This window comes from Heliangelus exortis, chromosome 5 (genome assembly GCF_036169615.1).
Source record: "Heliangelus exortis chromosome 5, bHelExo1.hap1, whole genome shotgun sequence".
Taxonomy (NCBI): domain Eukaryota; kingdom Metazoa; phylum Chordata; class Aves; order Apodiformes; family Trochilidae; genus Heliangelus; species Heliangelus exortis.
Window position 1 is genome coordinate 35669239 of NC_092426.1, and position 13417 is coordinate 35682655.

At 42.0% G+C, this 13417-nt stretch overlaps 1 protein-coding gene across 2 annotated transcripts in view; it reads right to left on the reverse strand.

Annotated features, from left to right (window-relative positions):
• ZFYVE1 (zinc finger FYVE-type containing 1) overlaps positions 1-13417 on the reverse strand; it is a 28052-nt gene that overhangs the window by 3498 nt on the left and 11137 nt on the right. The window contains exons 3-10 of one of the 2 annotated variants that reach the window (XM_071744567.1): positions 7723-8227; positions 5791-6005; positions 3582-3688; positions 2519-2627; positions 1863-1960; positions 1651-1768; positions 1107-1277; positions 173-353 (exon numbers count right to left, since the gene is read on the reverse strand). In XM_071744567.1, coding sequence (XP_071600668.1) covers positions 173-353; positions 1107-1277; positions 1651-1768; positions 1863-1960; positions 2519-2627; positions 3582-3688; positions 5791-6005; positions 7723-8227 — 1504 coding nt within the window. The remainder of the gene's footprint in view (positions 1-172; positions 354-1106; positions 1278-1650; positions 1769-1862; positions 1961-2518; positions 2628-3581; positions 3689-5790; positions 6006-7722; positions 8228-13417) is intronic. The other variant, XM_071744568.1, reaches the window with a different exon arrangement.

Here is a 13417-nt window from a genome sequence, read left to right on the forward strand (position 1 = left end):
GCCAAAAGACATGGAGCTCTTGAGCTTCCCTACTAAAAACTCCGTGCCAAACCCCAGTTAGAACAACACTGTTGGCACCCGATGGGAATGATTGTGATCTAGAAGCCAGGGACAAAGACTTTAGGCTAACTATTGCCTGGGGATAATTCTGTCACAATCAACTCAAAATTACCTAACTGGATGCCCCTGTTTTCATAGCAGTTGTCACACACACGCACTGGTGCTGGTCCCCAGCCTCGCTCAGGCACTGGACGGGTCTTGGAAGAACAGCCATCACAGAAGCCCTCTCCACAGGCCCGGCAGTGATGTTTAGTGTCATTATCTTTAAAAGGTGTGTTGCACTTATTACAGCTCTACTCAGAACAAGATAGAAAGAAAAAAAACGACAAAAAAACAAAAAACAAAACCAAAAAACTGTTAGTTCGATCTTTCTGAACGGAAAAGCAGAGAGCAGAATCCCAGGATGGCAAGACTCAAGATTGAAATTGTGAAAAATATAGTTAGACCCAAGTCTTGGGTGCTACCAGTCCCATAACTTTACCCTGGATAAGTGATTCAGAGAGGTAGATGTACAGTGGTTAAGCCAATAGATTGCTATGATCCTTTCATTCACAATCACAAATAATTAGGGCCCTATCATGCAGGGTGAATGATGGGTATGTGGTCTTTGTGGGGGGTAAGAATTCAGAAAACTGTTTTCATTGAAGAAGTATCTGTTTCTGCAAGAAGCAGCAAATCCTTTACTAGCTGAGTTATTGGGACCAGTTTGATTTTTGTACCTATAAAAAGAGTACCATCAACTGCAGTAGCTAGATTTAAAACATTGATATTTTGCTTTGAAGAGCAAGTACAGGCAAGCAAGGATTTTCAGTGATACTGCTGGGAAGGTGGTCACAAAAAGTAGGGAAGAAATGTTTTCTTTAGCAAGGCTGGGCAAAGTCTCCATTAGTAATTTCTCTGGCTGAGTCAAGAATGGGAAGAACTGAAAGCATTTCAATTTTCTCAAAACTGTAGGAGAAGAGCTTGCTGCAATAAACAAGAAGCACTGGAATCTATATTACTTAAAGGGTCTACTTAAAGTTTGCTCTACAGCAGCTGCTATTTACCAGGATTTGAGAGTTGGGTCTCCAGTAAGCTGGGGCAATCTGGTCTGTCAACCAGGAGGTCACAGCTTTTGTAGGTCCCAGGCTAAGTTCAGATACTGATTGTGCCATGAAATTCATCCCATCCAACAAACGCTGGGCTGCATTGTTGTTGTCTTTCAGAAATCCATCAGTCTGGAAAGAAATGGATATTCATTAGGGAATAAAAACAAGGAAACCTCATTTTGGTAAAGAAGCAGATGGCTCTGCGACCCACTGCTCCTGTTAAACTGAATGGCAAACTTGAGAGAAAAAAAATCACTAGCCCTGCTTTGAAAAACAGGTTTTAACCGTGTATCATTCATACAAGTGTTCATAAACTGGCAATTTAGCTATTTCAAGTTAGCCAAAAGATGACTGAAAGCTCTTGCAAAGAGTCTTTTAAAGAGCAGAGACAGGGACTGGCTTGAATGACACCCAGTCAATTTTCTCAGTGTTCAGAAGAACCAAAACAAACGTGTGTGGCTACACACACACACAGAGACTGTCCAGCAACCAGACTACTCACCCCTGGCCAGACATGTTCAATTTCTGTCCTCACTACAGTGTTCACAGGATCTTGGTTGCCAAACCAGTACTGCCGGCTGCGATAAACCACCCCACAGTTGGGACACTCAATCACATACCTGCAGAAGAGGACAACAGGTTCCCTCAGAGGACAACAGGTTACCAGGCAGTGTAGGGACAACAGAAAGCTGAGATCTTAGCTGCAGTACTCACCCTGACCAAGCATACTTGGCAAGGCCCAGCCAAGGGGAGTCAGTGGAAGCAGAGGTTTTTGGCACCACACTGACCTCCATCCCCCGCTCGTAACAGGCCTGGAACACAAAGGCTCAATTAAAACTGCATTATTGGGAATCCCAGATTTCAGGTCTGGCAGCTGTTTGTGTACACAGAGCACATAACTGGCAAGCAGGGGTCTCCCCAGCAAAGGAGGACCCTCACCAGAACTAAATTTAAAAAAATGAAACAAAACCCAACCCACTATCAGGGAAATATTTCTACAATTAAAAACGTGATGGGAGCTGAGAATCTCCTTGTTTCTTTCACACATCCTTCAGAAAAATTTGCTAATACAAAGCAATTGGTATAAGCAAATAAGAAGAGTAACCACACTGAGGGTCATCACCCAGGTTGAGAGCAGCTAGGTTCAGAATTTAGCCAGCAAATGACACAGAGCACACAGAGTTGGGGACCTCTCTAAGCAAAAATACAAGTTTGACTGGGATCAGTTTTTCTTATCAAGACCACGAACAACTCTCACATTTGAAAAACAGACACATGCCTGTGATATTCCTTACTTATTGGAATATAATAAGGAATATGATAATTCCATCTTTCTCCATTTTTCAGACTTTGTCATTGTCATTACTCACCTTGCAAGTGTAAACTCTGTTATCATACTGGTGAGAATATCTGCATCGACTTTTGGATTCATGAGGGACTCCTTCCTTTGCATGGTTCATGCTCTTCTTACAACCACACCTGAGTATGCAAAAGCAAACCAGGAGCTGATGCTGTTAGATACATGACAGATGTCCCCAGGAGTTCTTTTATGTTACTATCTTGCACTTGTAAAGCCACAAAACCATTTTCACAACTCTATGTACAAAAATGACATCATTTATCACTGCAAAGCAGGCTCTTTGGAAAGAGCTGTAGCAACTGTGCCACGATATGAAGCAGCAGCACACAACAGTTCAATGCAGGAAATTATTACTGTAGCCAATTTAAATTTCACAGAGAATTTTAGGAAGTTTGGAAACTGATCAGGACAGAAATAACATTGCAACTTTTGCAAGGAGCTGCTAGAAATTTTCTATTAAGCATAAAAGAGCAGGACTACAACACTATATCACATCTGAGAGAAAATGTTTCCATAAGCATAATCATCCACAACATCATGCTGCTATAGTACCTTGCAGGCTCAGCACTGAATGTAATCTAATGCCCCCCCAGACTCAGCCTTTGGACTCTTCCCAGAGAACTACAAGCCAAGCTCTAATCAATCTGGAGCTACACTTAGATATAGTCACTGAACATAGCCCAGGTCCATGATGATGTGTGGTCTAGGGTTGTTAATACTGTTTAGGTAACAAAAATGGCAGGAAAAATAATAATAGGAAAATTCAGGGAATTTCTTTAAGCACTCCTTTCTTCCTGCCCAGTGTACACTGGGGAAAAGATACAGGCAGAACATGTTTGTAGTCATAATCAAAACCAGAGTAGGCAAAGACCATGCATCCAGCAGGGACACAGAAATAACAATCATCCAGTTGAAGTAAAGACTTGAATTTCAAGCAAATTCTTCCTGAAAGTACTATCTGATGATAGGTGAGGTCAGGTGTCAAGATGTCACAGACACTTTATGTTCTGTGGCAGCAGACCAGGGCAACAATTTCTTCTAAGAGGATGAAGGTGCATATCTCATCTACTTACCCACAGCTGAGGCACACAGATGAGCAGGTGAAATATTCATCTGGAAAGAAAGAGCTGTGAGCCATCTGATCATCAGGGATCTCCCCACTGAACCGGTCACTCAGAGCCTGTCAAACAGAACAGAATGAACCAGTCAGGAACTGAGAGCAATGCAGACATTTCATGAAAGCTTCTGCAAGCAAAGGCACTGATTCCTCATCTACTGGAGGAAGAGGGAGAGCAAGAGTACACAGCTAAGGAGTATTATCTTACTAACCTGGAAACCAAGCCAAGGATTAGAAACCAAGCAAGAAAACAACCTTGTGTTTGTATGGAAGTGACCTGAGCACTTGTAGGTTCCTCTTCTCCTCTCCTCCTGCCCCTACTTTGAATTTTATAGCAGGTGTGGTGGTAAGTGGGTGGTAGAAGACTGCATCCACCTCTGTGCAAACAACCCGTGCCCAAAATAGTAGGGTGCTTGTTAAAAGGGCACCTGCATTCTGAAAATGTCCAGAAGGAAACTCAAATAGGCATTTCTCACAGTATATCAAGATAAATTCTTTGCTCCTAAGCTCAGAAAGTGCTGCCCTGAGCCTTCCCCTGGCCCCTTGAATAATTGCTCTTCCCTGGTGAAACTGCAAGACTGATACAAAGGGATTTGTTTCCTTCCCTGCGAGCATCTGTTCTCAGATTAAGTCAGTCCTTAGCCTGGCACACTTAACTTTTTCAGTTCTTTTGGGTGTTACATAAAATAAAATTAAAAAAATTCAAAAAGCAAGCATTGGAACAAAGCAGATAGTTACAGTTTTTCTTGATGGAGATCTTTAAAGCATGAGGTCTAACTGCAACTGAGCTGAGGTAACCAGAGGGGCTTCCCTTCTTTCTCTTCCTCCCCCTCCCTTCCCAGGGAGTTGGGGGAGCATCTTCACTGAGTAACTGCATATACACACAGACATACATCTCCCTCTTAGCACAGCTGCTCCCAGATAAAGGTCCCTATATCAACATGTGATTTCACAGAATTCCAAGGAAATTACCCCATGATCTTTTTCAAGCTTGACTGATACTGGTCAATGGATTCAAAAGTTAGAGGAGGGGACACAGATCTCTAGCAAACTTCATGTCCTTCATGTTACAAATGTTAATTTGTAGTTAGTAGTGACCTGAACACAGCAACCACTTTATTAGATGTGAATGTAAGTATACAAGCTGTATCTGATACTGCACTACTTGATTATTGCAATAAAGTCCTAGAAATCAAACTGGAATTAACCATTCCAACTGTTTTTCACCTGCTGCCTGCTCCCTATTGCAAGGAACTGTGTAGCTGCCATCCTGACACTTATGTACTTTGGCTACCTCAAACACAGAGGAGTTGGAATTATCTGTTCCAACAGCTGTGACTAACATCAGGAAAGACTGCTAACACTACCCTCTTCTGCAGATATGCCCCAGCTCTGCCAGCCCCTCCCTGATAACAGCTCTGCTCTTCAGGCCATTGAAAATAAAATGCTAATGTAGTGGTAGCAATGTGAAAACTTGTAGGACAGACTGCAAATTTGAAGACCCAAAAATCCCTGACATTCTAGGTGAACCTTCTGAGAAAATCATTGGTGGTGCCCTCCAATTCCTCTTCATCAGCTTTCTGACCTGATGCTGCACCTCTGAAATAATACATCACTTGGCTTGATCCCATCTTGTTTACTGGCTGCCAACACAGCTCCTTTCTCCTTTTTGTCTCTGAGCCCTTGGGTTAGACTACACTCTGTGCTAGGTTTTGCCAGCCACCAACTCCTTCCAAGTCTCTTGCATTCCCTCCCTTCGTGATGAAGTCATCCTTAGAATTTCACCAATAACTCCTTCTGGGCCTCCTGTTTGTAAATCACAGTCAGTAAGTCCCTGTCACTCACAGCATAAGTTATTTTTTTCTTCCCCAGTTACTTTCTGCCTGGCTCAGTTTTCTGATTTTACTCAGTTTTGCTCTTCAGCTTCTCTTGACCTTTCAGAGTCTTTGCTAAGGAGTTTGTTTTAAGTAAAAAAAAAAAAAAATAAATACCCACCCTACTCGATGTTACACAAAAATCACCATCTTCATGGAAGATATGCTTTATCTCCAGCTATCTGCAGGTCTGCATCACTGGTTCTTGTGCTCTGCCTTTATTAGCTGCAACTGACAGTTGCCAGCAACAGCATTACTGATAAAGATTGGGAAGAACTTATCCCCACTTACTTTTAGTGCTTTGTAGATAACCCCAGGCTGTCTAGGTGATCGAGTAGTATTGTTCTCCAGCTGCTGCTCCACAGCTCGCCTAAGTCCAGAGAAATCTGTTGGAGGATTGTATGTCCTTGTTCCTTTGTAGTGGATGGAGCTGAAAGCCTCAGGAAAACAGCTCAACTTCCGAAACCGATCCTGAATGAGCTTCTCAGGAACCTCAGAAGGATGATCTGGATACAAAAGTATCAGCAAGTATAGAAAGAACTGGTTGTTTAAAACAGCATTTAAATTGTACAGTGCTTTCATATGCAACACAGTGCTAGGTTTTTTCCTCATTAAACCTTCTAATACATCTAGAATGCACTGAAATTTTACAGGTAGGAACAGAAACAAACTGCTTCCAAAAGCTGTCTCTGTTTTTTGATGCACTTTTAGATACTGAGACCAAGTTCCACAGGTAAACCCAGAAACCTCTAGGTTTAGAAACACAGATATCAGAAGAATATGTTATTTATGACATAGTATGAGGAAACCCCATGTCAGCACACTTCTTAGCTCTTCTCATCTGACCATGGCACCTGACAAGTGGAGGACATGAACCTCACATGGGCTGCTTATTCTCCATGCCAACCCTGCCCCCAACACACCTCAATTATCCATCAAGACAGATGGTTACAAATAGCTGCAAACCCAAAAAAAAAAAAAAACCTGCCTTCTTCCCTATTCCTACCATGAACAGAAGTGATCATAAAAATATAATATTTTTACTACCCTAAATTTGCACACTGGTACAACTATCACTGGTACAACTATCATTAAATCCAACCTGCTTAAACAGCAAATTTCAACAACTATATGAAACTCAATTGCTGATCAGCAAATTGGTATGTAAGAAAAGGAACTGCTTTGGCAGGTAAATTAAAAGAAATTCAGAAGGCACTCTAGTAGCAACCAGAAAGAATGCTAAGTTTTTCTACTAGCTCAAGACCTCACTTTTTGGTTAGAAAATCCAAAATGAGACCGTGGGCCAGCAGGGAGCTGGTGTGGTATTACATGGCAGAAGATTCCCAGATGGTAACAGACAGAAGAACTGAGCCTCAGCCACTGCAGGCCAGTTCATTAGAGCTCTTACTCATCAAAGCATCAGAAATGTACAGAATGGAGAAAGGTTTTTATCATGCCTTTTGAAACATGGGAAAAACAGGGCCAGAAGAACAAATTTACATCCCTGTATAGTCAAAATCAAAACATGACTCAGCTTTTATAGGAGTGTACTTTACTCAATCACACAAATAAAGTACCCAATTTACTGATGCATAACCCAATACTTGAGTCAAGTTGAAAGTACTAGTGCAGAACACTGAAAGCAATGGGAATAATGGTGTGCCAGGCCTGCTGCTTTGGCCATATCAGATACTTGCACAGAAAAAGTGGTGTTAAACCATCGGTTCTCTGCCACCACAACCTCAACCCCAACCTCAGAATAGCACTGGTACACACAGAATTTAAGAAAGCAGAATGAGGGTTTTGTCAGTATTAAAGTCCATCGTTTTCATTATTCTTTTCCATCCTAGCTTCTACCTACAGCTTTATTTTTTTACAACAGGATCCTGCAGATCCCAACCCAAATCTCAGTTTTCACCTCGGCCTGCTGTATACCCACAACTCAAGATCTTGCCTGATGACCCCTTCTACAGCTGACAGTATTCCTTCCCATCATGACGAGTCAGTACTGATTTCCAGCTGGCTAAGAGGATTATTCTAGCTGATCTGGGATAGTCAGACTGTCATCAGGGAATGCTCTGCTTCCCAGACTGGAACAAACGAGAGCAAAACCCAAACCACATCTTCTACATGGTAGTAAAGAACGTTGAATATTCAGTGCAACCTGATAATTTATAGATAAAGTTTAGCACATTGAAATTCATGATCTTACTGCCTACTCACCAGAGCCCAGTAGCTTGGTGTACACAGTCTCGTGAAAGATGATGACACCTGGACCCAAAGTTGACAGAGGAACATCTAGGCCACAGCGGGCTGTGGTAGCTTTTAGCTCCTTGGTGAAATGTTTTAAATAAGCCTCCGAGGCATCACCAAGGAATTTGAAGAGATCATTGTGGAGCCTGTCAGCACGAGTACGGTAGATGACAAGGTCAGAGATGGCCAGGACCTTCAGCAGCAGCCGTGTCCTCTGGCTCAGGTTGACAGTGGCTCCCAGGAGCCCTTCTGTATCAATTACCACCACTTTGAGGACAGGGTCATAGGCTGCCCAGACTCCAACTGTGCAAGACTCTTGGGCTGGAGACGTCTTGAAGACTTCCCGGCCATAGAAGAAAGTGTGGTTAAGGGTGTGAGACTTGCCATCCCCTGTGTTCCCAAAGATGGACACTACCTTTAGATGCTGGTCAGGACTACAGTCCAGTTTCTTAATAAAGTCTTCTTCATTCCTTACCTTCAAAGTAAAAAGAGAAAAACATTATATCCATGCAACTGGAGTAGACAACACTGAAAACACAGCTCGTGTCAGGATTCATAACATTAACAAGAGTAATTGCTTCCTGTTCAGATTTCATAGTAAGTTTTTGAAGCAACAAGAAGTTCAAAGCAGAGTATTAGAAAGCAATTTTGTAGCACGTACACATCAATGGGATTTAGGCTGTTCTATCAGGTAGATGTTTTGGAAGTGACATCTCACTGTAATTACCTGTCTAGTGAAACCTCTTCTACCTCACCCCATTGCCTAAGGCAATCTTTTCAAAGAAGAGAGCACAACCCCAGCTGTAAGTCTGCCAGCACAGCTACCAGGAACATGGCAGACACTCTCAGTAGCTCTGGTCTCCTGGCAAGCATCCAAATTCAAACAAGGGAGTGCTTTTGCCACCTTAACTTGCCCCTTCTATAGAGGTTGAACATCTGTTAGGGAGAAAAAGCTCCTTTATGCAGCTGTGCTGCATCTATCCACATCCAGGAGCTCTCTGACACAGTTTGTCCCACTCCTGCTGCTCTCTGGCTGAAAGGAGGGGCAGAGAAGAAAGCAAAGTTGAGCATCAGAGTCAGGTGGTTGATGCAGGTCAAACTGGCTTTTACATAAGTGCCATAACTACCTCAGTGATCCATTTCATAATTTATTGTATTGCACTTTCATTTAAAAAAAATACAAAATAAAAACCAAAACAACAAAACACACATACAAACACAAAACTAGGAGAGCAGACAGCCTTCATCAGGCAACTTCTCTTCAGCTTCACAGAACTCATGGAATCACAGAATTATTTTGAAACAGTTGGAAAAAGACCTTTAAGATCATTAAGTCCAACCATTAACCTAAATCTACCACTAACCTAATTCTTCTGAGTCTGGTGCTAAACTGTGTTCCTAAGAACCAGATCTACACATCCTTGAAACACCTTCAGGGATGGTGATTCAACCACCTCCCTGGGCAGCCTGTTCCAGTGTTTGATAACCCATCAGTGAAGAAGTTTCCTCTAATATCTAAACCTCCCCTGGCACAACCTGAGGCCACTTCCTCTTGTACTGTTGCTTGTTACTGGGGAGAAGAGACGGATGCTCCCACCTTCCTACAACCTCTGTTCAGGTAGTTGTAGAGGGTGATTTGGTCTCCCCTCAGCCTCCTTTCCTCCAGACTGAACAACCTCTGTTCCCTCTGATGCTCCTCACAGGATCTGTTTTCCAGACCCTTCATCAGCTTAGTTGATCCTCTTTAGACTTCCTCCAGCACCTTGATGTCTTTCTTGTAGTGAGGGGCCCAGAACTGAAGACAGTATTTGAGGTGAGGCAGGAGAACAGTCCTCCTAACCAGGAGGACAACCACTTCCCTATCCTGCTGGCCAGGATACAAGCCAGGATGCCGTTGCACTTCTTGGCCACCTGGGCACACTGCTGGCTCATATTCAGCCAGCTCTTGATTAACACCCCCAGGTCTTTCTCTGTTTCTCTGTTGGGCAGCTTTCCAGCCATTCTTCCCCAAGCCTGTAGCATTGCAATGACAAATGCTATGGTATTTTGACTGGAGAATAGAGCATTTTCTATTCAGATCCAACAGACACAGATAACACAAGCAACAAAGCAAGTTAGGGCTCTGTACCTAAACCTGTTTTGTTCCCATCGCAGAATATGGCTTTGACTTTCAAAGGTTTTATGCTTCTGGCTATGACTGTTTATTATTTGCTTTTCCTTCTTCCAACAGGTTTTAGCCACATGTTAGGTGAAATAGAAGAACATGACAGACTAATTTTTTAAGAAGGATTAAACTCACCTCCTCTGTCATCGTTTCCTCCTCAAGGAATTCCCACCAGCTGAAAGGCATAGGGCTGCCATCCCCTCTCACCTGCCTCTCAACTTCTGGCAGGTCCTTTGCTATTCCCCCCACCTCCAACAAGTGCAGTTAAAAGGTCTCATGATACATGATCCACAGAGGCCATAAGGTAATAAGTGGTTTCTTTGAACAAGTTTATTCTTAGATCAGCAAATTAGTTTAAAGCTTAGCCAGCCACATTTGCTTTGGTCAAATGCATCAGCAGCAGCCAGACTTTGAAAGCAAATAAAATACAGCCACTGTGCCAAAAAATAAAAAACAACCAATGTGCCAGATTGTGGTTAAAAACAGTGTTCAGAATGAAAGATTGTGGACTGTGGGGCTGCACTAGCTTCTCACAGACTCAAATTATCCAAGGCAGCCCCACAATGTGAAAGAAAACAAGAAATTGAGAAACAAAAATGATCTCAATAATCTTTTCTGCTGTGTGTGGGACACCACCAAGATATACTCAAATTACATGTGCACAAGACAGGGTCTGCTTTTTTGGTATCTGTGACTATTAGTTTGTCATCAGGAAGGTAGTTTAGATAACAGACACAGTTTCTCAATATCTCTGGAGATGTCTCCGAGAATTAAAGGAAGTTCTTGGTTCATGGTATAGCTCCTAAAAAACACTCAGATTTGATAATATAATGATATTATATCTATGTAAGAAAAAAGGAATATAACATCTTCTCCAGACTGTTTTCACTTTACCTCAAGCATTCCAAACTTCTCACCATAAGGGTGGCAGACCCTCTTTTTGCCAGTCAGTGCCCGGCCAGACCTGATTATTCTGGTTATGGACCCCCTGGATGGCCCAAAGAAAAACATCCATCTTCCTAAAGCTGCTTAAGCATTGGCAGGACAGCTAATCACTAAAGTCTTTCAGGCAGCACTGGTTAGTTATTCTGATGTCAGTTTTGGAGAGGATGTGGAAGGGACTGAGCCAGTAATGTCAGAAGACAAAGGATAATAGGGAGCACTGGGATAAGGGGAGCTCTGCAATGCATTCCCACCAGCAAGAAAAAGCAGTCAACCCACACAAACTCCACTGCAGCTGAAATTGTCCCAGGCTGAACTAATGCAAGTGTCCACACCACCAGCTTCCTTTTGCATTTGATGTACTTTAACAATTGATGATGCCAGGACAATTTATTGTGGGAAGAGCAGAGGTATTGCTGAGCCAGACAGAAGAGAAATTGGCTCCAGATCAATAATCTTGATCACTCCAGCAGAAAAGTTACTCTGAGGATCAAATCAGATACCCAAAGCACTGAGCTGTTACTCCCTTCTAAGGTTGTAAGTCCTTTCAGACTTCCTTGCAGGACAAAACCCAGGAGTGATTTGGACAAGCAGGTCACCCAGGAGCACCAGGATGTACTGAAGTCCAGATAGTCCAACATTGTGTCTTACAGGACTTGGTAATAGGTGAAAAAGAACCTAGACTTTAAAAGAGTAAATGTTTCCTAGCCTGCTTTACCAGCTTTAGGTAGTCAGATCTCAAAGGACATCCTGAGCAGTGGTTGCATCCAGATGCTCAGGTTTGGTACAGAACAGGCAGACCTATTCTCTAGGAGGCTGTCTAACCCTTTTCTAAACCTAGTCATAGTTTTGAATCCTGCAACATCCTCTTATAATAAATTCCATATATTGGATTCTACAGGAGTTGTCATGGTAGTTGTGAACAAACAAAACCAAACACCAATACAACCAAAAAAACACCCTCTTCCTTTCATTGAATAAGCTTCTATGTCATGGGTGCTCCATGCTCTTGTGCACTTATTTAACCACAGACGAGTGGATGACAGTGTTAACAGTCCTGAAGAACAACCCCATAACAGCAGTCAAATTGATTTCCTTTGACCAAGTTCCTCTATGACATTCAAAGTCAGGGTATGCATAGTAAGTGTGTTGAAGTACTAATCCCCACTGGGCTCAAGTCCCATTTCTCCATTTTGCTTTTCATCTCAAAAGAAGTTTGCTCAGTACCACCTTCTGCATGTGCACAGGATTCATGTTTCCATAGCTGTGTCCACTCCCACATTGCCCAAGAGCTCCACAATTGACACAAACAGCAGAAGGTAAATATGAATCTTTCCTTAAATTCCACAGCAATTCAATTAATTTTCAATTAAGAATGAAAACTTTGCATGTCTAACCTAGGACAAGAAGTGTATCTCTCCAGCCCTTCTCTTTTTTGCCATTTCTAGTATGAAAGACTCGTTTACACTTTTGTTATAGATCTTAAGATTATTTTCTAGGAGTAATTTCTACTCCATCCTAAGTTAGAATCACAGTTCATCTTCTTCTAGAGCTTTAATTACATTTCTGTTGGCAACTGCTACCCAGCCCCCCATGCAATGACTCCATCCAAGCTGAGCTGAACCAAAGATGAAGGTCTTCAGCAGGAAAAACAGGGAACTTTATACCTGAACTCCTCTCTAAGGAGAAGACAAACACTCATACCATGCTGCTGTGAAACACATTCAGATCTGAAAACTCCTTGTCAACCATCCTTGGAAATCTATTATAATTAATATAGTAACTTCCCTAGATCCAAGCCATAATAAAAGTAGAGATGCTCAGGATGAGACAAAACCCAAGAACTGCTAAAATGACATTCCTGCCTATGAATGTCTTGGAAACAATGTTATTAAAACAATAACATGCCAAAAAGCTTAGGAGCAAAATCCATAAAATAGAATGCAGTTTCCAGTGACCTGTACTCATACAACTTCAACTCTGCCTCCAGGCAAAACAAACACATTAGGTGAATCAGACGTTTTTACCACAGCCTTCCCCTTTTAAAACTCTTTATGAGTTTTATTCTTTATGAATATGAGCCTTTAGGCTTGCTCATATTCACAGGAGCAGTGCACAAAGCCAGAGCTGTTCCACGACGACACAATAGCTCAAAACAAATCAGACTGCTTGGCACAGGACTCCTCAGAGTGCCTTCATTTCCTAAGTCTTACACTGTAATCTTGATTTACATGGGTACTTTTGTTGTTGCATTTCAAAATCTTACTCTTTGCTTGACCTGATTTTAATGCAGTATTTCTAATAACTAAAATACATCTTCTGCAATCAAATAAGATACAATTGTATAAATAATTAAATTCATGACTCATCAGACTAGTCTGTCAACCAGCACATGACAGTGTCTTCTGACACACAACCACTACATCAATAAAGAGGATACAAATTTAACACACTTTTCAGTGAATGGAAAAATAAGGTTTACGATTTACAGCAGCACATCCAAATATATACCAGCAAAAAATTACAAACATCTGGAACTAATCAGTCTTCAAGTACAAG